This window comes from Rhinichthys klamathensis, unplaced genomic scaffold (genome assembly GCF_029890125.1).
Source record: "Rhinichthys klamathensis goyatoka isolate OS25496 unplaced genomic scaffold, OSU_Roscu_1.1 h1tg000356l_1, whole genome shotgun sequence".
Lineage (NCBI taxonomy): Eukaryota > Metazoa > Chordata > Actinopteri > Cypriniformes > Leuciscidae > Rhinichthys > Rhinichthys klamathensis.
In genome coordinates, this window is record NW_026606865.1 from 796,242 (window position 1) to 822,493 (window position 26,252).

The 26,252-nt window shown below is 38.3% G+C and overlaps 2 protein-coding genes across 4 annotated transcripts in view; one reads left to right on the forward strand and one right to left on the reverse strand.

The window, feature by feature from the left end:
* Positions 1-2,628: 2,628 nt before the first annotated feature.
* On the reverse strand, positions 2,629-7,814 carry cunh2orf68 (chromosome unknown C2orf68 homolog). Of its 2 annotated transcripts, none has more exons than XM_056232814.1 (4): positions 7,465-7,814; positions 6,383-6,498; positions 5,301-5,428; positions 2,629-2,764 (listed from the first exon to the last, which is right to left on the reverse strand). In XM_056232814.1, the coding sequence occupies exons 1-4, from the start codon at positions 7,572-7,574 to the stop codon at positions 2,642-2,644; spliced, it is 477 nt and encodes a 158-aa protein (XP_056088789.1). In that variant the 5' UTR covers positions 7,575-7,814; the 3' UTR covers positions 2,629-2,641. The 2 variants fall into 2 exon arrangements, with proteins under 2 accessions (XP_056088789.1, XP_056088788.1); XM_056232813.1 differs by having other exon boundaries at positions 5,301-5,440.
* An 84-nt stretch (positions 7,815-7,898) lies between these two features.
* The window catches only part of usp39 (ubiquitin specific peptidase 39), an 81,947-nt gene continuing 63,593 nt past the window's right edge, over positions 7,899-26,252 (forward strand). Inside the window, exons 1-13 of one of the 2 annotated variants that reach the window (XM_056232810.1) lie at positions 7,899-8,062; positions 8,402-8,480; positions 8,576-8,670; positions 9,373-9,509; positions 9,681-9,833; positions 10,836-11,061; positions 13,891-13,965; positions 14,092-14,159; positions 14,383-14,571; positions 15,786-15,928; positions 16,024-16,159; positions 16,256-16,342; positions 24,680-24,739. In XM_056232810.1, coding sequence (XP_056088785.1) covers positions 8,011-8,062; positions 8,402-8,480; positions 8,576-8,670; positions 9,373-9,509; positions 9,681-9,833; positions 10,836-11,061; positions 13,891-13,965; positions 14,092-14,159; positions 14,383-14,571; positions 15,786-15,928; positions 16,024-16,159; positions 16,256-16,342; positions 24,680-24,733 — 1,494 coding nt within the window. In that variant the 5' untranslated portion in view covers positions 7,899-8,010 and the 3' untranslated portion in view covers positions 24,734-24,739. Of the gene's footprint in view, positions 8,063-8,401; positions 8,481-8,575; positions 8,671-9,372; positions 9,510-9,680; positions 9,834-10,835; positions 11,062-13,890; positions 13,966-14,091; positions 14,160-14,382; positions 14,572-15,785; positions 15,929-16,023; positions 16,160-16,255; positions 16,343-24,679; positions 25,216-26,252 lie in introns of those variants that run through there. The other variant, XM_056232809.1, reaches the window with a different exon arrangement.

The following is a 26,252-nucleotide window of genomic DNA, read 5'->3' on the forward strand; positions in this document are numbered from 1 at the left end:
GATTTTCAAATAAAAACAAAAATTACTTATTATGCAATGCTTGAATTGCAAAAAAAAAAATAGTACTTATGGTTTAAAATATGGTAAATAGCATCACTTTTACAGTTAAAATACTGTAAAATTGCAACATGGAGACATGCACGTGCAGGGGTGTGCATGTGCTAGACTCCCCAAATGTATTTGGTCCCTGAGCATCCAATCAGGATGCGGCGTGACGGGTGAGGTTGTGATGTGGGCGGAGCATGGATGCATGGGAATGTGAACATTTGTCTTCTCTCACACCAGGGGCAAGCACACTCACTCACTATATGGAGGGGGGTTTGATCCAGTGTCACACACTCACTCCCTCGAAGGGCCTCTAAAGCCTGTGGAAATGGCCCCTCCCTTGGAGTACTCTTATGTAATATGTGCATTGTGCGCAATTTCTGATTAGGTACTTGTGTTTTTTAACATTTAAAGTACTGTCAAATTCCGTATGGTCAGCTTTCTAACCATATAAAATTATGGCTTTGAATAAGTGCATTTGCTACTTGGTATTTATATCTAAAATAGATCCTTCCAGCTCTAAAATCCGATGAGTCTCATTGAAGGTATTTGTCAAATTGCCAAAATGTACATACCTGAGATCCCACTGCAACTGAAATCCAAGTTAGTACAGGCTATAAGCAGCCCACAGGCTAACCAGGGCTGCCACTCCCGGATACCACTGACACCTTTTAAAGGGTTAGTTCACCCAAAAATGAAAAGTCTGTCAGTAATTACTCTCCCTCATGTCGTTCCAAACCTGTAAGACTTTCGTTCATCATTGGAACACAAATGAAGATCTTTTAGATAAAAATCTGAGAGCTTTCTGTCCCTCCATTGACAGTTAAGCAACTACCACTTTAATGCTTCAAAAAGTTCATAAAGAGATCGTAAAACTAATCTATATGAGTTGAGCGGTTAAGTCCAAATTTTCTGAAGAGACTCGATCGCTTTAAATGGTGAACAGAATTGAATTTAGGCTTTTATTCACAATTAAACATTGATCAGCGAACATAAACAGAAGCTCAAACGTGCTGCGAAACACGAGAACGAACCTCATTGGTTCTCACACGTCAAGCGAACACGTTTGAGCTTCTGTTTACCACTGATGTGTGAGTTGATTGTTTATATGTGAATAAAAGCCCAAATTCAATCTGTTCATCAAATAAAGCGATTTAGTCTTCAGAAAATTTGGACTAAACCTCTCAATTCATATGGATTAGTTTTACGATCTCTTTATGAACTTTTTGAAGCGTCAAAGTGGTAGTTGTGTAGCTGTCAATGGAGGGATTTCATTAAAAAGATCTTCGTTTGTGTTCTGAAGATGAACGAAAGTCTTAAGGGTTGTGAATAACATGAGGGCGAGTAATAAATGACTTTTCATTTTTGGCTGAACAAACCCTTTAAAATTACACAACAGCTTTTTTGATAAAAATAAATAAATAATGCTTTTAAAAAGAAGGTGCAAACACACTGGCAGGATGAATTTTTGTGGGAAATTGCACATGTATATAGATACTGCATTCCCACTGTCATAATTATGAGATGAAAACCTGTGATCTATATAGAGTCAGAAAAGTTTTCATTTAAAGAGCTTTTCTGTGGTGAGTTACCATACATACAGTCTTTGCTGACAAGCTGAATGAATGAAACTACAGAAGCAGCCAAAGAAACATGTATTTTTGCACATGATGTAAACATAGTGCACACTGCCATCATCTGTCCATATGACAGAATGAACTATTCATCCTGCAATCTACACAATAACACAACTGTACACTGTTGGAATACAATTACAAAAATAAAAATCTACCTGTACAATGAATGAAAAGATGAAAAAAAGAGAGACGGAAAGAAAAAAGACGGTCCTTCCTGTTTGCAGAACATCATGAGCACCAACAGAGAAAAAATATATATTTATATCAATATTTCAATTCACATGAAAGGAAAAGGCAGATATCCAAATGCATGGATATAAATATTAGAGGAATGAGGACCTCAGAATCATTCTTTAAACTTAGTTTAAATTTTGATGATCTACATCACAGCAGTAGGTGACTCCTTTAAACCGTCGAACAGACTGAACGTGTTTAAAGTTGGGCCGATTTCCGTGTTGATTTGGCCTAAATCATATCTTAAACATTCTTATCTGAAAGCCTACATGATAAAATACAGACTAATTGGACATAGTGAGGCAATGTAGACCTTGTGGTTATCAAATAATCACAAAACGAGTGCAAGAAAGTCACCTCAGGTGTAAAAAGAGCTGCACAACACTTCAAGATCCAGAGCACTTAACATTTGTCCAACGTCTGGTTCAAGTGTGAAGTGACGCAAGGATTCCCATTTCCAGTTGAAAGAACACTTCAGCTCCTATCTTCTGTGTATTACTGAAATACATATTATTTTAGATCAAACAAGAGTTCATGCTTAACAGTGTCTTTTCTCTTTAAGGTTGGAGTCCACTCATATTCACATATTAGGATACATGGCATCTCCATGATATTTATGAATGCTGCATGCTTGGTGCCGTCATACAGAAATGCAGTTCACATTCTGGCTCAACAGTGTCTCGGCGTCATCTTCGCTCATATTTAAATATGCTTTTCTCTTCCTCTCAGCATTTGTCACACCGCTTGCCCATTTCCAGTCCCACACGAGCCAACAGCGCCGCCCTCATGGCCGAGTCCAGAACGTTCTTGTCCGCCACTCTTTCCACAATAACTTCCGGCTTGTCCTCCTGGTTGGAAAAAAATATTAAATCTTTGTTTTTTTGCTTTAACACATACATTAACAACTAACAATAACAAAAGACTTAAAGACCAGTCAAATATATATAGCGCTTTTCACAATATTTACTATTTCAAAGATGTTAATGTTTATAAAATCTTTAAAGGGGTCATATTATGCCCTTTTACGAAGTCTTGATTTTGTTTTTGGGGTGTACTCGAATATGTTTTCATGCTTGATTGTTCAAAACACATTATTTTTCACATATTTTACATTATTACAGCATCTCTCTCCCCAGTCTGGCCCGAATGCATCGTTTTTAGTTCATGTTTCGATGAAGCCCCTCCTTGCTAAATATTTTCCATAACTCTGTATTACAGTCATAACGTTTGCTTACGTACCATTAGTCTTTTGCATCTGACCTTTGCTTCAACTGCCCACCTTCTTGCTGTCTGTAAATAGTGTTATTTTTTGTTTCTGTTATTGATTTCCAATTGCAAATGCGATATGCAACTGCAATCACTCATTTCTTGGACTGGGCAAATGTCTATTATCCATTTATGTATGAACTGATTTGTTCTTTACTGTTATTGTGAAGCTTCCTTGAGCTTGGGAAAGGCGCTAAATAAATGAAACATATTATTATATCATTATTATTAAATACGAAATGTGCTGTGATTGGTTAGCTGGCCCAGTGTGTTGTGATTGGCACCGCATGTTTGGGAAATGTCACGCCCCTTACCATAACCATCTGCTCAGATGTAAATTTTAAAGATGGCGTCAATTTCAAACCAATTCAAGCCTGATTTAAGTCAGACTTAAGAACTGATTTCAGACTTTACGAGCATGGATTTCACAGGACGTTTCAGAGTGGTATGTTTTTTACTGTTGATGTAATTTTTTTGTGTGTAATTTTGCTTTGCCCTTTATTTACATTGTAGCAAATACATACAACTTATAATTGGAACTGTTAATAGAAAATACAACATAATTATAAGTTGTGATCCATAAACAACAGATAATGTTTTGGCTCATGGGTGTATATCGCTCTCTGCTAGTAAACTGTATGTATGCGGATAAAGATGCGCATACATGTAAATCCAACTTTATATAAAGAGCTGGTCAATAATATAGTAACATTTTGTGATGACATAATAAATCAGGCAGTTGTGATTTTCTATATAGTATATGTACACTCACCTAAAGGATTATTAGGAACACCTGTTCAATTTCTCATTAATGCATTTATCTAATCAACCAATCACATGGCAGAAAGGTGATTTAAGCAATTTTGAGCGTGGCATGGTTGTTGGTGCCAGACGGGCCGGTCTGAGTATTTCACAATCTGCTCAGTTACTGGGATTTTCACGCACAACCATTTCTAGGGTTTACAAAGAATGGTGTGAAAAGGGAAAAACATCCAGTATGCGGCAGTCCTGTGGGCGAAAATGCCTTGTTGATGCTAGAGGTCAGAGGAGAATGGGCCGACTGATTCAAGCTGATAGAAGAGCAACTTAGACTGAAATAACCACTCGTTACAACCGAGGTATGCAGCAAAGCATTTGTGAAGCCACAACACGCACAACCTTGAGGCGGATGGGCTACAACAGCAGAAGACCCCACCGGGTACCCCTCATCTCCACTACAAATAGGAAAAAGAGGCTACAATTTGCAAGAGCTCACCAAAATTGGACAGTTGTAGACTGGAAAAATGTTGCCTGGTCTGATGAGTCTCGATTTCTGTTGAGACATTCAGATGGTAGAGTCAGAATTTGGCGTAAACAGAATGAGAACATGGATCCATCATGCCTTGTTACCACTGTGCAGGCTGGTGGTGGTGGTGTAATGGTGTGGGGGATGTTTTCTTGGCACACTTTAGGCCCCTTAGTGCCAATTGGGCATCGTTTAAATGCCACGGCCTACCTGAGCATTGTTTCTGACCATGTCCATCCCTTTATGGCCACCATGTACCCATCCTCTGATGGCTACTTCCAGCAGGATAATGCACCATGTCACAAAGCTCGAATCATTTCAAATTGGTTTCTTGAACATGACAATGAGTTCAATGTACTAAAATGGCCCCCACAGTCACCAGATCTCAACCCAATAGAGCATCTTTTGGGATGTGGTGGAACGGGAGCTTCGTGCCCTGGATGTGCATCCCACAAATCTCCATCAACTGCAAGATGCTATCCTATCAATATGGGCCAACATTTCTAAAGAATGCTTTCAGCACCTTGTTGAATCAATGCCACGTAGAATTAAGGCAGTTCTGAAGGCGAAAGGGGGTCAAACACAGTATTAGTATGGTGTTCCTAATAATCCTTTAGGTGAGTGTATGTAAGTACACTGTATGTATGCAAATAAAGTTAGATATAATATACTGTATATCCAACTCCATAGCTTTGCAATAATACAGTATACAGAGAATAATTCCCCCACTGTATTTTATAAAACAAACACAGATCGTTTATGGTTAAGCTTCTCCAGTAGCTTGAAAACTCTTTGTAGCCTGTGCTGTGATGCATTAGAATCTCAATGCAAACCTTGTGAACGATGAGCGATGTTATTTGCCCGTTGTCAGCTTGATAATCGAGCCAGAATAACTCTGTGCCAGCGTTCTCCTGCTCTGTGCCCGAGCTGCTCTCATTCCAGTCCTCTGCATTCACACCAGCTTCAGATCCATCTGAATAAACATGAGCCCAGAAGCACAAAAAAAGTATTTTGTGAATTTTAATTATTTAAAAGCCATTTTGCCAACCTGGCCCATTATTGTTTGTTTGACTTTATTGTCTGTTCAGATTTACTGGACAGAAATTCATCTTTGACACTGGTATCAAGACATAAAACAAATGATTGAACACTCATACATGAATAAAACAAATTAATACACCATATACATGTTCACACACCTATAGTGCCCGCCTCAATTGAGAATTTGATTGTAAACAGTCACCGCCATAGTATATTCACAATTATAAATGCTGGTTATTATTAAGATTACTCTTGGTGCATTAGTTAAAGGGTTAGTTCACCCTTATGTCGTTCCCAAACCTGCAAAACTTTCGTTCATCTTCAGAACACAAATGAAGATCTTTTTGATGAAATCTGAGAGCTTTCTGTCCCTCCATTGACAGCTACGCAACTACCACTTTCAAGGCCCAGAAAGGTAATAAAACATCATTAAAGTAATCCATGTGACTCCAGTGGTTTAACCTCAATTTAATAAAGTGATACGAGTAGCTGTCAATGGAGGGACAGAAAGCTCTCAGATTTCATTAAAAAGATCTTCATTTGTGTTCTGAAGATGAACGAAAGTCTTACTGGTTTGAAACGACAAGAGGGTGAGTAATTAATGACAGATTTTTTTATTTTTGGATGAGCGAGCCTTTTCAATTTATTAATGTTTTTTTTTATTACGGTTCTCCCCCCCCCCCCCGTTTTAAGTAAATAAGCAAAAATGCAAAGAAAGCACTTCTGCTGTTTTGATTTTCCAAAATTGTCAATTTTCCTTTTGTATGGGAAGCAATTTTGGCACTGTGTTGATCCCCACTGGATCCTACAACAAAACCACACTTTACATTGTTAAATAATAATGAAAGAAACTCTTTCTGCCCTTGTAACTTACTCTGATGGCGTGGATGGTAGACCTGGCGGTCGGGTCTTCGTGGACGGCGAGGGGTGGTGGTCTGTCTACGCCTCTGTTTCTCCTGGGCCTGTTTTACCTCTCTGTCATAATCATCCCTGTAGAAAGAAAACAAAAATATATATATCACATATTTAAATTTTGATGAGGGTATGTAAACACTTTAAGACACTGCCCAGAAGATCAGCAGCCTTAAAGCTCATTCAAATGGAAAATTTCTTACAGAATTCTAATAGAAGAAAACTAGACATACAAGAAAATTTCACCTTCTTTCCAATATGACTATTATTATTATTCCTTTAAGTAAAATGCCCTGTATTGGCAATTGCGAGTTTATATCTCATAATTCTGAAATTATTTCGCACAATCCTGAGTATTTAACTTAATTCTGACCTTTTTTTTTTCGGAATTGTGAGATATAAACTTTTTACTTCACAATTCTGACTTTTTTTTGCACTCCAATTCCTTGCAATTCTGACTTTTTTTTGCACTCCAATTCCTTGCAATTCTGACTTCTGAGTTTATACTTTATTCCTCAGAAGAATAGTGACGTATAAACTTAAAAAATTGCAAGAAAAGATGCAATTACCTTTTTTTTATTGTACCCTGTGACAGAAACAAGCTGCCATACTGTAGGACTGCAAAATGAATTTAATGGAAATCTTTCAGGATTTTTAAAACTCATACAACTCCCCCTTTAATTTCCAGTAGCGAGACAATATCTCAATCTAATACACGTGGAGTAATGATAAAGAATATATAGTATAATCTCCCATGTATTTATTATATTATAAAATCCAGTGGGGCTATAATATATTATACTGTACATAGGAATGTCAGGTTTTTCTCAATTTTATTTCAAGAAGAGTATTATTGAATCCCATTAGGATAGGATTCAAATTATGAAAGAACAGAAATCATTTAGATATTCCTTGTCATTTTAAGCTTTCGAACTACATGTTTATAGTTTTCAGATAAGTCAGGCTACTATAACGTACTAAGAAAACACAATAACTCGCTACCACAACTAACGTTAACTGTTAGTGTGTGAAAGAGAGAGAGACCTGGCGATCTGATTCCTCCTGATGTGCTTCAGGAACCCGTGGCTCATATCCAGTCGACCACCGGGCTTGTATTTAACACTCTCCTCCTCTGCATCACACATAACCTCCATGGTTCTGCACTGTTTATTAAATTACTCGCAAAATAAATTCATTTTAGCTTATTAAACATTCCATATCCGATCACCGGGGGCCGAGAACTGCAGATATAAAAAGAAAACGTTGGCCAATAAAAACCACACTCCTAGCAGTCGAGTTTGTTTTTCCACAGTTTCGCTTGTATATTGCTCTTTTTTCAAAATCCAGTAGCGTGTATTTTTGTTTCATAAAGTAAAATCCATCATGCAATAGAAAGTGGCAAGTCGAGAAAGTACAGTACAGGACGTGTCGCGTGTTTGTTTTTCGCATCGATCCCGAGTTAATGTGCTCTTGGCCACCCCATTTTAGAGCGGAAGTGGAAGCGGGATTTTTGTAACGCTCGCTGAATGCGTGTGACGAGTGTTCATTCAACAGTGTTTTGACTTGATTTTATTTGTTATTAAACGTAAAATGATCGCAGGCGTGAAACGGGAGAGGGACGTTGATGAAGACGAAGATGAAGGTATGTCTGAAGCGTTTATTTGCTTGAAGTCGGTTTAAATGTGGAGGCCTCTGTCTGTTTTTAACGTAGCTGCTAAAATACTTTCACTGTTATTCGTTTAATAATGACGCGAAAAAACTAATAGTCAAACGAGTTATCTTCAGGAGATTGTATGTTTATGTTCTCACGGTGCACAGTAACACCGATGATAATATCTGTTTAATATCTGCTTTGATGACATGTATTGTATTTCTGTCTGTCTGAGAAATCTCCACCATAGAGACCTGCATGTTTGGGTTTTATCAACATCATGGAACTGTAAACAACATGATTTTAATGTTTCTTTTTGTTTACTTACAGAGGTGCGTGTGAAAATCGGTCGTGGTTATGTTGAAGATCGCAGAAGCCGCCATTGTCCATATCTGGACACAATCAATAGGTTCATTAATATGACTAACGTTATATGATGTTTATTATTGTAAGCCAATGTTGCTCTTCTGCTATAACACTCGCTCTTTTGTTTTGTTTTTTTAGGAGTGTTTTGGATTTCGACTTCGAGAAGCTTTGCTCAATCTCTCTTTCACACATTAACGTCTATGCCTGTCTGATCTGTGGCAAATATTTCCAAGGTAAGTTCGACAAATAACCTTAATTTTTTTTTGTACAATATATGATTTTTCATGTCTGTTGACCAATGGAAGCTGGTGGAATCTTATTTCCGCCATGGCATAGTAAAATAATTAATTGTGACTTTTTAGCTCACAAGTTTGTCTCTTTTGCCTCGCAATTGTCTGTTTATAACCAGCAATTTTGAATATGTTTATCATAATTGCAGGACATAAACTCATTTAGATATCAACTTGTGCAATTGCGAGGGGGGAAAAAGGCAGAATTGTGAGGAAGTCGCAATAACCTTTAGCTTTAGGCCTAGTTTAACAGACAGGGCTTAGATTAAGTCAAGAATCAGGATTAGCCCTTAGTTCAATTAGGTCATTTAAGTAGCTTTTATAAATGTGCCTCAGAAAAAAACATTACTGGTGTTTGTTTAAGACAAAACAATGACACTGACTTTTTAAGGGTTAAGTCCCAGTCTGTGAAACAGGGCATTATAGTTTTATTCTGTGACCGAAACAAGCTTCTATCCATCCATGGTTGACAGATAAAAAAAATAAAAAATTCTGTGGCGAAAACAAGTTTTCATACAACGAGGACATCTGTTTCTCTAAATGGAAATACATGCATGAGCTAGATAATCAAAGTGATTATGTGATCTATGTAAATGTGAAGAACACTGTTCAGGCTAATATTTTGGCTTATTTTGTTCCCGTCAGGTCGAGGTCAGAAGTCTCATGCGTACATCCACAGCGTTCAGTTCACACACCACGTTTTCCTGAATCTCCACACGTTAAAGTTCTACTGCCTGCCAGACAATTATGAGATCATTGACTCCTCATTAGAGGACATTACAGTGAGATACGGGCTTCCTTTAATCTGTTTATTGACAATATAAGATTGAGATTTGATTCTACCCTCTTTTTGATAAGTGTAATTACAGTAAAATAAAAAGTTTGTCTCAAATGATTGTCACGTTAGTCTTGTACCGATTGTTCTAAATCTCTGATTAATTTCTTTATTTCAGTATGTGCTGAAACCCACATTCACCAAACCGCACATCTCTGGTTTGGATAAGCAGGGAAAGCTGTACAGAGCCTACGATGGCACTACATATTTGCCTGGAATTGTGGGTCTCAATAATATCAAGGCCAATGATTATGCTAATGTGGTATTGCAGGTAAAATATGCATCAGTTTATAAGTTCATTAAAACTGTTGTTCAAATGGATGGACATTTTATATGCAATTCAAATACATAAATCTTAAAGTAAAGGTCTTTGCACACTTTCGTCCGAAATTTTCGCACGTTAAAAATAACACACTGCCTCCGAAACTTGCGTCTGTCATAAAAAAATTCGGATCGGGTTCGATTTTCTGCGTTTTTCGCATCCGTAGCAAACATTTTAAAGGAACACTCTGACTTTTTGGGACTTTAGCCTATTCACCTTATCCCCCAGAGTTAGATAAGTCCATACATACCTTTTTCATCTCCGTGCGTGCTGTAAGTCTGTTTGACGCACCCACCGCTAGCCTAGCTTAGCACAAAGACTGGATGTAAATGGTTGCAGCTAGCATACTAATCCAAATAAGTGACAAAATAGCGCAAACATTTTCCTATTTACATGTTGTGATTTGTATAGTCACAGAGTGTACAAAAAACAAAGTCACATGAGACACAGACATATTTTAACCGTATAAATACTGGGAACTATATTCTCTGAAGGCGAAGCACTGCTACTTGGGCGGAGTGATAACCGCAGCACCTGAGACGCGCCGTGGTGAGGAGCAGAGAGCGCGTCTCAGGTGCTGCGGTTATCACTCCGCAAACATGTAAATAGGAAAATGTTTGCGTTATTTTGTCACTTATTTGGATTAGTATGCTAGCTGCAACCATTTACATCCAGTCTTTGTGCTAAGCTAGGCTAGCGGTGGGTGCGTCAAACAGACTTATAGCACGCACGGAGATGAAAAAGGTATGTATGGACTTATCTAACTCTGGTGGATAAGGTGAATAGGCTAAAGTCCCAAAAAGTCGGAGTGTTCCTTTAAGAAGTGTTTTGACAATTCAGAGCCACCGAATACGAAAAAACGCATACGCAAATTTCAGACTCAGTGTGCAAGGACCTTTAGGCTTAAATATTTTTTTGAGTGCACTATGTCACCACTTGTTTCGTCCTAAGGCGCTGTCAAATGTGCCCCCTTTGCGAAACTACTTCCTCGAGGAGGAAAACTACCGTGGAATTCGCCGGCCGCCGGGTGACATCATGTTTCTGTTGGTGCAGCGTTTTGGGGAGCTCATGCGGAAGCTGTGGAACCCGCGCAACTTCAAAGCCCACGTTTCGCCGCATGAAATGTTGCAGGCTGTGGTGTTATGCAGTAAAAAGAACTTCCAGATCACTAAGCAAGGTATATCACAACACACACTTGTGAAGACTAATGTACTTGACATTAACTTTTTTGCTCACCAGTCACTGTGGCGTGTGTTTTCTAAAGTTACTAGCCACTTAGCATTTTCACTGGCCACAATTTTGACATTGATACCATGGGGGAAAACTGCCATATAGATATTTTTAATATTAACTCATAATTTGGCAGCCGGTATATTAGGCTGCTGTCACTTTAAGAGCTGACGCATGGATCCATTATCACAAAATCTGGTGGAATAAGTAAAATTATGCGCAATACGCACAATCCTACTGTGAAATTCAAGCCCTGTAACACCAGCAATATTCATCCAGAGCAAATGAAACGAGTGAGTGAGGGGAGACGGGTTTGTGTGTAACTCGCTGTCGGAGAGATGAGAGAGCGAGAATGCTCAGCTATAACTGTGTATCATGCGGAAGAGTTTCTGAAATTTCAGTATCGAAAAAACAATATTTTTGAAACACTACATTGCACTTAGTTTATTATTTCAGATGCCTTTTTAAAAGACTTGAAAATTGATAAATGTAAAGTATATAAAATTCAACCCGAAAGTCAACCGCATTTAGTGAGTTGGCGGGTCAATACCAAGCCCTGTACTGCATACTGTGCAGTGTATACAGTGCACTGGGTTAATGTTTTTCTTAAGCTGCTATCTAGGTTCTAGGTTTCATGTTTAATTCAGAAAGTGGTGTAGTAGCATCTAGGGATGGGCATTTTTGTCAATTTCTTATTTCGATCATTGATTGGTCTCAAAAAAACGAGTACTGATTACTCGGGGGGGCGGGGCTTGTTCAGGGGCGGGGCTTGTTCGGGGGAAGTGGCGGGGCGTGTCCGTCATGGAGACAATGATATCAATTTAATATTTTAGCAATATTTTGGATTACATTAGCACTTTCTGATATAACAAACTGTTATTTTACAGTATATTGGCTAAAATTACACTTAATTCAGAGTAAAACTGACTTAAATTACTGAAAAACACATGATTGATGAATTCTGAATACAATTTAAAGGATATGAGTTGAGTTGAGTTAACTTTATTGTCCCCGAGGGGAAATGTTGCTTGGGCGCAGTGCAGAGTTGTTTCATAAAATAAACATCATACAAAACATCACAAATTACAAAACACATCAATAAAAACAGAAGCAAATATAGACAAAGGAAAAAGAGACATAATTGACAGCACAATTCCATGGATTAAAGTGCAAGTGCTTAAGTGCTAGTATGGTTGTTGCAACCATATGTTCATCATCATAAAAATGAATACACATGATACTTTTAAGCTACTTAATTCAACAGTAAATAAAACGTTCTGTTCAGTGTCAGGCTACTTCAGCAGCATATTTCAACTGTGCTTGTTCACAGCGGCATGTCGTTCGTCGAAACTGCGCGTCTCTAACACTGGACTATGTATTTCCCATTCCGCAATGTAATGGCAAGTTAGTGTTATATAGGATTTAGTGGTCAGCGAGGTCCATGCGTCCGTAGGGATAGCCATCCTCGCTGTCTTTGACAGTCTGTCTTTCAGTGAAGAAGCAGTCTTTTCATATAGAGCTTCTTGCGCGATGGGACGTGATACTGGGGCTCAACATAATTCATCAAATCCTTAAACCCTTCGACGAAACGAATGGACAGCAAATCTTTCGCTATCTTTTCACCTCTGGCTGCGGTGCATTTCTGTCTGACGGTAAAAGATGCGATGCTCGTCTGAGTTGCGTCTTTAGTGGTATCGGAAGACATTTTATGTACAAATACTAAGTGATAACACATTGTACTTGTGGTAGATTTGTGTGACAGCTTGGCGCTGCATATTTTTCACTGAACTGTTTTTTCGTCTATTTTGTCGAAGTGAAGCCAGAGACATCACTACGTGACTTGGAAGCCATTTTCTCTGTTTTTTAGTTTGGACTTTGAACCGCGCTCTGGCAACGCTAACCAATCAGAGCTCAATGTCCCACCCAAAATGCTGCTATAACCAATCAGAAAAAAATGTCTTTTTTTAAACTCAGATCATCGTTTTTATGATCGATCGTCGCTGTCACGTTCGAGTGATCGAGTACTGTGCCCATCCCTAGTAGCATCTATGGCCCTGTCCCATATGGCACCCTAAACACTCGCGGTCTTCTTACGAGTCAGCACTGTGCTGCACAGAGCTCGCAAAAGTGCGCATCAAGGGCGTATCGACCGCAAATAGTGCTCGCAAGCACCCTTCTGACACCTAAAAGGGCAAATGGGACACCCTACGTTCTCATGGACTTAACGGACACGTGCACGCAGCAGCCACAGTAAGTCCACAAGACCGAAAGTGCATTTGAAGTGTGCCGTTTGGGACAGGAACTAAGTCCCTTAAAGTCTGTTCACTCGGCGGACATATTTGCAACACCTCTGGACATCCAAGACCAAGTCCCACATGAATGGGGGAATCCTCAACTCTCAAAAACTCCTTGCCACACTCGCAATGAAATAACATATTTAAAATCCGCAACAAAATCTGACATGAAGTATCCCATAAATGTTGTTTCTTATGCTCATATAGCGTTAGAAATGCTTATTTTTGTTGCTTGATGCGCATGGGCAGTCCTAAGTCTCAGAACAATGTCTTTATCAATCAGCGATTGGATCTTTTTAATTTAGAAGGCGGGATTTATTACACCATATTGCGCTTTGCACTTTCTCCCATTTATATATATAAGTAATAAGAGTGCGCCGTCTTTGTATATGTAAAGTTAGTGTGGTAGAATGCTAATCTGTCGTTCTCCTAACACAGGACCGTGCTTGTTTTAAACCGGTGTTGCGCTCTTTGCCCTCTAGGGGACGCTGTTGACTTTCTCTCCTGGTTCCTGAATGCATTGCATGGTGCTCTTGGTGGGACAAAGAAGAAATCATGTGAGTTTTGTTTTTGTGTGTTTCTGATTGCCTTTATAAGAGTGTGTGTTTGTGCTAGTTTTTCTTCTCAGTTGTAATCTTCATAAGTACAGGGTGAATGAAATAATTTTTCTCTTCTGTCTTCAGCCATACTCGCTAAGGTGTTTCAGGGGTCCATGCGAATCTTCTCAAAGAAGCTTCCCCATCCAGACTTGGTAGGTTTCTGCTGGACAGTTTCTGATTTGTGCTCGCTAGAACCATTTAAACAGTTCAGAAGGCCTTTCTATATTATTTCCTGATGCATGAGAGTATGGTCCTCATGGGATTGTTGTGAACATTGTGCTGGTGTCCAACCCGTCCTTAGAAAGAGGACTGAAAAATGCTGTATTTGCAATGTCAGATTAGATAAATGGTTTCTTGTCGTCCTTGTTTTCTCAGCCTCCTGAAGAGAAAGAAGCCCTTCTCCTTAAGGAGGAGTACCAGGAGGAGATGTTGGAGTCCACCTTCCTCTACCTGACCCTTGACCTGCCCACCGCACCGCTCTACAAAGATGAGAAGGAGCAGCTCATCATTCCTCAGGTTCCTCTCTTCAACATCCTGGGCAAGTTCAATGGAAACACTGAGAAGGTTTGGATTTACTTTCCCCCCCTCAGATTTTGTATTATTTATTGTCAAAAAGCCTTTATATATAATGCATTATATAAGTATTTTAGATGCATTAATTATGCGTTATAATGTATTGTATGGTCTCATGAATAATTGCATTCACAGTTATGATACATTACAAAACATTCTAAAATATATCTATTCATTTTTACACTACAATGCATTGAAACACACGACGAACAACCAATTTCAGATGTAACAAGTAATCTGCCAATATTGCCATGCCTTTTAACTTTGGTTACAATTATTTATAAAAAAGATATATAATACGTTGTTCATCTTTATAATGCATTGTATATAAAAGCTTTATAAGTAAAGTGTTACCATTTTCCTTAAAGCTGAAATGAATGAAAAATAGAAATGTTGCCTTTTCCTCCCATTTTTAAATTTTACGTTCAAGTCCTAGAATTACAAAAACGGACTAAAATAAATTTAGAAATAATTAAAAAAACTAATATTAATGATAAAAGCACATAAATTACTAAAAATTCAAGTAAAAATCAAAACATTAATATAAACACTATAATAATTAATGCTAAAATAACACAAGAAAATCCCTTTTGGCTTTTTTCAAAATGTTTTTAATGATATTTTCATGGGAAAACAACCAACAGACATAAATCACATGCATTTTTTTTAATGATACAATATACATTACATAGCTTTATTTTTTTATTTGGTATTTAGCTTTATGTATTTATTTTGGTTACACTTTAATTAATTTTAACAAATGAGACTTTATTGCAATGCATTATTAACTAGCATGAACTAACCATGAGCAATACATTTGTTACAGTTTATTTTGTAACATTCAGTTGTTTATTTTAGTTCACAGTGCATTAACTAATGTTAACAAATACAACATTTGATTTTAATAATGTATTAGTAAATGTTAAAATAAACATGATGACCTAAGATGAATTAATGCTGTAGAATTATTGTTAATTCTTAGTTCATGTTAACTAATGAAACCTTATTGTATAATGTTATTTTTTAAATGTTAATTTTATTAATTGATATTTTTATCCACAAATGTTCAAGCACCACAGCAATATGTTTATGGGACTGTTCATAGTTACGATGAATGGTTTTTGTGAAGAAAATGCCTGATATTGAATATGCTACTTAGTTTACGGTCAATTATATACTGTGAACTTTTGACGTTTGTGTCACAGGAGTACAAGACCTACAAAGAGAACTTTCTGAAAAAGTTCCAGCTCACCAAACTTCCCCCATACCTCATCTTCTGCATCAAACGATTCACAAAGAACAACTTCTTTATTGAGAAGAACCCAACCATCGTCAACTTCCCCATCACGTATGTGTCCGCCGCTGCTCTGGATATATTTAGATTACACTCTTTTCTATATTCTCTGTAAATGTATTTTGAAATGTTCTTGTGAAAACACACAGGAACGTTGATTTGCGCGAGTACCTCACAGAAGAGGCGCAGGCTACCGAGAAGTTCACGACCTATGACCTGGTGGCCAACGTTGTTCATGATGGGAAACCCACTGAGGGTTCCTATAGGATTCATGTTCTGCATCATGTGAGTGTGTCTCCAACACTTTATTCCATTCAAATCAATAGCAGCTTTGTTATTAGGATGTTTTGTGTAATATGTCTGCTTTGTCATGTTTGACAGGGCACAGGGAAGTGGTACGAGCTTCAGGACCTGCAGGTGATTGATATCCTTCCACAGATGATCACACTCTCTGAGGCGTACATACAGGTTTGCTACTTATTACTTTCTTTTGTCATTCTTTTGTCATAGTTGATGGAGATAAAAACATGGTTTTATCAAGTGAATATTACATGAAAACTGGGTTACACTTCATTTAAATAGTCCACTTTAAGGCGAAATTGAAAGAAAACGAACTAGTGTACTGGTAAACACCTTTGAACTACCATTGGTAGTGTTGTCACTGTACCAAAATTTCAGTATTCGGTACCAATACCAGTGAAAATCCACGGTTCTCGGTACCAATTTCGGTACCAAAGCTTAATTTAGATAACATTTACATATATTAAAGTGTATATCACAGTTACAAAGATGGAAACTGTAGTATTAAAAACACTTTACAATAAGATTCTATTTGTTAGATAACATTAGATAAAATGACCTAACAATAAACCATAGTTATATACTGTAGCAATTATTCTCCTTGGGGTTAATTTAAAAATATACTAATTCATTTTTTTACATTATTTAATGCACAATGAATGAAGTGAACAAACATGAACAATCAAGTGTTTGTATAAAATAACATTCACAAACATTAATTAATGTTGTAAAAATATATTGTTCACTCAATGTGTTGATGTTAACACACACATTAAGTAATGTTAATGAATGGTATCTTATTGTAGTGTTACCAAACTATACAGGAGATAAAACATGTTTTATTTGACTTAACTGTAGCCTACTTTTATTTAATCCAAAACTGCCAAAAATGTCACTCTTGCCTGTCTTCAAAACTTGAGAACCCTGTAGCTGATTTCTAATGCAAGGGCTAGAAATCAATAAATGATTTGCTGATACTTCCTCGTCATCACGGAGAGCGCAGTTTGCACCGCTTTCTCCTTCTCTCCACAAGCGCTCACTCTCGCGTGTCTCCGCTATGCAACCATAAACAGTGACGCGCCTGGAAAAACAAGCTCAGACGTCCCTTCTATTATGAGCGCGCTTCCCGCGCGCCTACATTTGAAATTTGCATGCGCAAAAAAACGTGCTATGTGAACTAGGGATGTCCCGATACCACTTTTTCACTTCCGATACCGATGCCGCAGCTTTGGCTTTTGCCGATACCGATATTAATCCGATATTTTTATTTTATTCTTAAACTAATAAAAAATATAGCAATTTTCTCAATTAGCCACCTAAAATATACCTCCTATATAGTCCACAACAACAGTTGATTATGAAAGATTGCCACCCTTTATTCAAACACTACAAAAAAATAAAGAAATATATAAATGAAAGAAAATACAGATACTTCAGTACTTAAAGCTAGCTAGCTACCAACAGGTTTAAAGTTAAAACAATTTAAACAGCAGCATTCTACATTGTAAATACCAGTACAGTTTTTGTTTTTTAAATCAAGTAGAATTTCTATAACTGTGTTAAACTGATTATCACTCTTGTGTGTGTTAAACACAATCTACTTAATACAGACAGCTTCATTATAAAGATAAACAACAAATCCCCAAAATATATGATCATAATCTATGACAAAAATGCTATTATAAACTAGATTAGTGGATAATACACATTGCTCTTCTTATTGTTGTAAAATACATTCATGAAAAACAAGGGTAACAAAAATGAAAAAGATAATTATTTTAGATATAGCTAAATCTGCTATAAAATTGAGACATGTTTTAAGTGTATTGCACAGCTATTTAATGAGGCAGCAACATTAATAATTATTAATGTTAATAAGCTTTAATTGCGTCACTGTATTATGATATGAAAGGCTCCAATACAGTGCGGCACAAAGCGCGTATGCGCATCCCGAGCGGAGAATGATGCGCTTGAAGCCACGTGGAGTTACAGCACGCAGCGCGTCGAGTCCGCTTTGAAAAGTTCAAAGCACAACGGAGATACATATTGATGGACAGTGTATTATACAGTATCTATCTATGCAATCGTTTATTGAGCCTTTTCTTTTAACAGTTTTAAATTTTAGTTACTGTGCGCGTGAAGAACAATTATAGTGCTCTGACTCTAGTGTTGTGATCAAACCCTATGGATCAAACCGACAGCGTCCGACACCCGGTAGAGAGTAACACGATTGAGTTACAGCAATAAAATCCAGCAAGATAAAGTTGTTATATGCGAAAACATAGACCTTTATCTTACAGATCAAGTATTAACATTGAATCATCTTGAAGATAGTTTCATCATTGACTGTAACCGAACGCGACGCGCTGTTTGAATGCTGAATGGAGAATGACTGACAGCCGCGAGAGGGAAAAGTTTACGTGATCTTGAATTTAATGACTTAAATATTAATTTCTCTCTCACATAATGGCTTCAGAACACTTATAATAGAGTGCACGAAAACGTTATGGTACTTTAGAATGTTTTTGTGCCTTTTGTGGGGCTTAACAATAACACATAATAGTATACCCACAATATCGGATTTGGATCGGCCTCGTCTGATCGATGTCTGATCGATACCCGATCCCGCAAAAATGGCAGTATCGGAGCCGATACCGATCCTGAGTATCGGATCGGGACATCCCTAATGTGAACGTGTGAACGGCCCTTTATGGCAACGTGACATTAGCCTAATTCAACATATTTCCATGTGTGGCTATATCCTCCTTGCTTGTCAACAAGTGGATTCAGAGCCAACGCATTAGCAGCGCCGCCGGTCGCCATGTCTCAGTATTTTTATGAAGAGGACGCAACTCTGCACCTTTCGGACAGCGCATCAAGAACCGGATTAACCCGGTACTCGGTACCTAGAAAAGCTGGTACCGTAACCGTTAATTTTTTTAGTACCGACTTGGTACCGAAGTACCGACTTTTTTGACAACACTAACCATTGGTCTGTGGCGATGATGTAATAGGTGGGTGTGGCTCTGAGGCTCCGCCTTCTTTGATATGGAAATCTTCTCCGGTTCATTTCTTCTGTTCAGTTCGTGACTCGTGAGTTAAAACATGAACACACTACTTATAGTAGAAAATTACGTTGTAATTTTAATTGAGAGACACTGTCACTTTTTTCCTCAAGTTTATTAGTATAGAGCTGCTTGCTTTAAAACAATTTTGGATTAAAGTGGCATATAAATAAATGTGATGTGACTGGAGAGCTGAATTGCAGAGTTTGTGCAAACATTTCCATGTCACTATGAACAGATGCTTTCTTAACTGCTGGTTGTGATGTCATTTTTGTTGTATTTATTAGTGCTCAGGTATTTCAAACTTCTTTTTAATCCTAAACCAAGTACTTTGCTGTGAGTGTATATATACACTCACCGGCCACTTTATTAGGTACCCCATGCTAGTAACGGGTTGGACCCCCTTTTGCCTTCAGAACTGCCTCAATTCTTCGTGGCATAGATTCAACAAGGTGCTGGAAGCATTCCTCAGGGAGTTTGGTCCATATTGACATGATGGCATCACACAGTTGCCGCAGATTTGTCGGCTGCACATCCATGATGCGAATCTCCCGTTCCACCACATCCCAAAGATGCTCTATTGGGTTGAGATCTGGTGACTGTGGAGGCCATTTTAGTACAGTGAACTCATTGTCATGTTCAAGAAACCAATTTGAAATGATTAGAGCTTTGTGACATGGTGGAAGTAGCTATCAGAGGATGGGGACATGGTGGCCATAAAGGGATGGACATGGTCAGAAACAATGCTCAGGTAGGCCGTGGCATTTAAACGATGCCCAATTGGCACTAAGGGGCCTAAAGTGTGCCAGGAAAACATCCCCCACACCATTACACCACCACCACCAGCCTGCACAGTGGTAACAAGGCATGATGGTTCCATGTTCTCATTCTGTTTACGCCAAATTCTGACTCTAACATCTGAATGTCTCAACAGAAATCGAGACTCATCAGACCAGGCAACATTTTTCCAGTCTTCAACTGTTCAATTTTGGTGAGCTCTTGCAAATTGTAGCCTCTTTTTCCTATTTGTAGTGGAGATGAGTGGTACCCGGTGGAGTCTTCTGCTGTTGTAGCCCATCCGCCTCAAGGTTGTGCGTGTTGTGGCTTCACAAATGCTTTGCTGCATACCTCGGTTGTAACGAGTGATTATTTCAGTCACTGTTGCCCTTCTATCAGCTCGAACCAGTCTGGCCATTCTCCTCTGACCTCTGGCATCAACAAGGCATTTCCGCCCACAGAACTGCCGCTCACTGGATGTTTTTTCTTTTTCGGACCATTCTCTGTAAACCCTAGAGATGGTTGTGAGTGAAAATCCCAGTAGATTAGCAGTTTCTGAAATACTCAGACCAGCCCTTCTGGCACCAACAATCATGCCACGTTCAAAGTCACTCAAATCAACTTTCTTCCCCATACTGATGCTTGGTTTGAACTGCAGGAGATTGTCTTGACCATGTCTACATGCCTAAATGCACTGAGTTGCCGCCATGTGATTGGCTGCTTAGAAATTAAGTGTTAACGAGCAGTTGGACAGGTGTACCTAATAAAGTGGCCGGTGAGTGTATATATGGGCCTTTTGACATTCTATTAACTGTCAACTACCAATCTTTAATTTGCAACTACATGTCAACTAACTCTCATTTGATTATTTTAGTAGACTGGTAGGGTTTGGATTAGGAGAATAAGTTGACATGTACTTGCAAAGTTACTTATAGTCATTATAATGTCTGTTGGGGAACATGAAAATAAATAGAGTTAGCCGATATTAAGCAGAAAGTCTAGTGATACTCTGAGATAGGGCTGTTGGAACGAATTCTGTAATTCGAATATTAAAAAAATCAATACTATTCGAATGCTGAAGTTACTATTCGAATATTGCTTTTTTTATGTTTATTTTAATTTTTTTTTAATGCAATCTTGCCTTTATCGCCACCTTGGCTTACACACACATGCAAATGAAATGTTTCGTCTGATGAACAATAAAGTTTTTGAATCGTAACAATTGTGCACGTTATCCACGCTGTATCATCATAACAATACTGTCAAAAATGGTAAATGTTTAACAACGTAAAAAAGCGCCTGTGAAGCGCAAATATCTCGGTGAAAACTCAAAGGATTGGGCGAGCACCGAACTAGTCTAGTCGAACTGAAAAGAACGATATAAGTTTCAGAATTTGTGGTGGTGTTTTAGTGGAGATATTAGCCGAAAACCATCGGTAGCGCTTCAATCATATTCAGCACGAATAAAATGTTTATTGTAATGTTAGATATCCCTCTAGTGGTCAGAACGTGTAACAAAAACCACGTGCTATAGTGGCATTGGCGATCCATAAGCCTGAGTAATGTCGTAAATATTAATAATAGGATGAATTTGAGCATTTAATATTCGAATATTATTCGAATATTAAATAAAATAAGGAATGGGATTCGAGTAGTATTATAGAGGAAGATTGACAGCCCTACTCTGAGAGTTAGCTGATATGTAGTTGGAAAGTTACTTAGTCAAATGTCTAAAGTGGACTATCGAATTAAAAGTGCTATCCAAAATAGTTGTTTTGTTGACAGAAACTTGATACAAATGTTTTGGTTTGCTTTTGATATTCAGTGTTCAATAAGACCCATGATTCACAGTTCACATTCCTCACACCACGTTCCTGTTATAGCAACAAAATAGATGTAAAATGGCACTTTGTTATTGTCAGCAGAAGTGATTTCATCCGTTGTGTTGACTCTGACATCCTTGTCAAAAGGGGCTTTCAAACCGGAGGAACCTTTACATGGTTCCTAGATCAATGGCAGATGTTCCTGCATCAGCCTGTAGCCCTATTCTGGTTTCCCACTGAAGCTAAGCAGGGCTGAGCCTGGTCAGTACCTGGATGGGAGACCTTCTGAGAAAACCAGGTTGCTGCTGGAAGAGGTGTTAGTGAGGCCAGCAGGGGGCGCTCACCCTGTGGTCTGTGTGGGTCCTAACGCCCCAGTATAGTAATGGGGACACTATACTGTCAAAGAGCACCGTCCTTCGGATGAGACGTTAAACCGAGGCCCTGACTCTCTGTGGTCACAAAAAATCCCAGGATGTCTTTGGAAAGAGTAGAGGTGTAAGGCCATCCTTAAAAATATTTTGGTTTGCAGTAACAGCAAAAAAAAAAAAAAAAAGGGTCGGTAGGTAGGTCTATATTTTTTTTCTTCAAAATTCAATGAAAAAAAAAAGGACAAATTTTGGTCATGGTGATTACGTCGGTATGAATTTAAACAAATTTGCATATCGTGACGCCACTGACAGTGTCTTCAACCCATGCCTTTGGGTGCACCATTGCGAATCTCATTCTGATACAGGTTATAGACAACAAACAATTTGAAATCTTTGTCAAAAAACATGTTTATTGCATTAATTCCAGCTGCATTCATTTGGGGAAAAAGAGTGGATTTTTCAGCGCCGCGCCGACCAATAAAACAGCGCATTTGGCACTATTCGTTTAAATTGGACCCATAAACATCTGCTATTATTAACGAAAATCAGTGAGGTCAAATGGCTAGGCGCATTGTAGAAACTATATTAAGTAGTCCTGACATATTATGGAATGGTCGTTTTTCTTTAGTGTAATTTAGTACATTTCGGTATGGGATGTGCTGTTTTATTGGTCAGTGCGGCGCTGGTGGTGAGATTAGGTCGCGCAAGCAAACACTTCCTCCCTGCGCTGTCGAGTCTGTCGCGCTCGCGCGTCTCGGTCCATTGAGCCACGCAGATTAGCTACATGTCCGCGCTGCGCAAACTCTGTAACACCCCGCCGTTTCGTCCCACTTTCGGTGTGTTTGGCTTCCCATACTTATGTGTGTTTGTCAGAGCCTGCCGTTGCTGTGTGACGCGCTTTCGCGGCTGCCATATCGTGACGAGAAAAGGCCGTTAACATCTATTCCCTATTTGACCATTAAGAATTTCGAATAATGAGCGACTAAATGTAGGCTCATACAGACGTATTTCACAAGCAGCCGCGCCGCAGCCATCATCACCGAGCGCGAACCATTGACAGTGAATGAAACGAAGCGAACGCACAGACCATAGTGTGACATGCGTAAACCAATGGTGTAAACATAATCATCATATAGATGACGCCACGGGTTTTTATTTAAAAGAAAGAACGTAGCCTGCTTACTATAATATAATTGATATTTTATTGCATTTGTATTAGTTGTTTGAAGAGTAAAAAAAAATCGGTCGGTCTTAATGCAAATTTACAACCGGCAAGTCGGTCGGACTAAAAGGGGAAAAAAATAAAAAATTGGGTTGGTCCTAAATTGACAGGGTCGGTCGGGTTACGGCAAACAAGAATATTTTTAAGGATGGCCTAACCCCGGCATCCAGGCCAAATCTGCCCGGTGGCCTCTGTCCATCATGGCCTCCTAATCATCCCCATATATATATACCAATTGGCTTCATCACTCTGTCTCCTCTCCACCAGTAAGCTGGTGTGTGGCGGGCGTTCTGACGCAATATGGCTGCCGTCGCATCATCCAGGTGGATGCTACACATTGGTGCTGGTTGAGGAGATTCCCCCTTCTATGTAAAGCGCTATATAAATGTAATGAATTATTATTATTATTATTATTATTTTGGCAGAAACTGGGAACGGTTTAAGTTCTAGCCTGGGTTCTCCCAAGGTTTTTTTCTCTCCATTGGGTCATCTGATGGACACCATCGGGTCACTTGATGGAGTTTTTCGGTTCCTTGCCACTGTTGCCTTTGGCTTGCTCAGTTGGGGATATTCAAATTAAATGACCCATCATACCACTGATCAGCTCTACCAAACTTGGATGTCCTTTTCCAGTAATAAACAAACACTGTTAAGTTGTTTTGATTGATACTGTGAAGCAGCTTTGATACAATCTGTATTGTGAAAAGCGTTATATAAATATATTTGACTTGACTTGACTTCTAGGAACGGCTTTGGGGAAACTGAATGATTTTCAGAGTCGGTCTAACCCAGCACAATAGGAACTACCAGTGACGTTAGTGTACGCTGATTGGCCGAACGCATGCAAAACAACAGCACCTGCCATTTATTTTACACACAGATTATAGCCTATATATTTACTCGGGCTCTGACGTTCTCAGCGCCGTCAAAATAAGTCACATTATTAGTTCTCGGGAACCCCACATTTATGACTAGTTCCTAAAACTGAGTTCCTAGAACTGTGAAAGTCCCTAATGAAGAATGCACAGTTTCTCTTTTCAAATATGTTTGAGGAAGTGTTCAAGTACTTTTGTGGATTTGTATTATTATTATTATTAAATCATATATATTAGCATTATATAAGATGGTGGTCATTGCAATCAAAAATGTTAAATATGTATATATGTCTTGCAGATCTCTATTCTAAATCATTGTAAATGTTTTTGAGACATCACCACCCAACCTTATTTCACATATTTCTTCTTTTGCAGATTTGGAAAAGACAAGATAAAGAGGATGGAGCAGAAAGTCATAAAGGGGCTTAGGATGCCAAGAAAACGCAGCATACGCGAGTTGTAAATGAAATGCTTTGTTCCTTGTTCAGGCCTGAATGAAACCCTGGCTTCAAGAATGATGAGATGAGTGACAGTTACAATGAGAGAAGACATTCACCTTAAAGGGATAGTTCACTCAAAATTCACATTTACTCCCCTTCATGCCATTGCCCATGTATATGACTTTCTTCCTTCAGATAATCACACATATTTAGGAAAATAATCCATCTCTGTTAGTCTATATAGCACCATTGAATGGCTGAAGCTTGTTTGACGCTTGAAAAACCACACAGCGATCATGACAGTGACCCGTACGACCCCAGTGGATGAATCAATGTCTTCTGAAGCCAGACGATAGGTGTTAAGAAAGATACTAATAGATTTAACTTTAATTATAAATCAGTGCTTCCAGTCTACTGTCGTACGAGCGTTCTTGAGAGGGACAAAACAGCATTGATTTCTAATTAAAAAAGTTAAATCTATTAGTATTTTTCTGACACACACGATACAGAAGACATCGATTCATCCACTGGATTTGTGTGGATCTCTGTCACGATCACTCAAACAAGCTTCAGCCATTCAATGGTGTTATATAGACTAACAGAGATGGATTTTCCCCCCTAAAAATCTTCCTTTGTGTTTATCTGAAGAAAGTCTTATACATCGAGGATGAGTGAATGAGTATTTTCATCTTTGAACGAACTATCCCTTTAAATCCTGAGGTTTCATTTCATATAATGATGCTAAGAAATCTGTAAGGTGAACGTAACATTTCTGTTCCTATTGTGATTTTTTTTCTTTTGTTCAGTTTTATTGTGACTCTTCCTTTGCCTATAAAGTTTGGCTGTTTGTAGTATGAGACCTTTTATTAAAGTTTTCAAGACTATAGACTGCATTTCATTCGGCTCTTTAGAAAACGAGTGTTGTGAATAAGCAGCTAGACCAAAACCCTCACATTTCAGATTGCTTTAGTTTTAAGAGTTGCTCTAAATATAAATGCAATAAATGCTTATGTGTTTGTTCGTGAAATTAATAATAGGATACGTAGTGTTCTTAATTATACAGCATTACCACAAACAACAATACAAATCTAAAGGCAATTTGGGTAACACTTTACTTGAAGGGGTGTGCATAAGACGAACATGACACCTTCATAATCGTGACATGACACATGTTATGAATATGAAGGAAGTTTTATGCATGTTTGTGACAACTGTCATTAAGTGTCATTCACTCAATTATGACATTTTTAATGCAAATATGACATTGTTTGAGATGTCTTTGTTATGACACCTTGACATAAACCAATACATCATAACCTGTCAGTGTCTTTGTCATGACAACTTGACATTACTAAGACAACACAACCTGTCATAAACATGACATAGCAGATTAATTATCAAACTTAAGAAACCACTTAGCTTTATTGGTTAACATTACATTAAACTGTCAGGTGGTTGGTTTTGACATTGGCTGTCATGAAGCCATTATAACTGTTTAATGACAAATT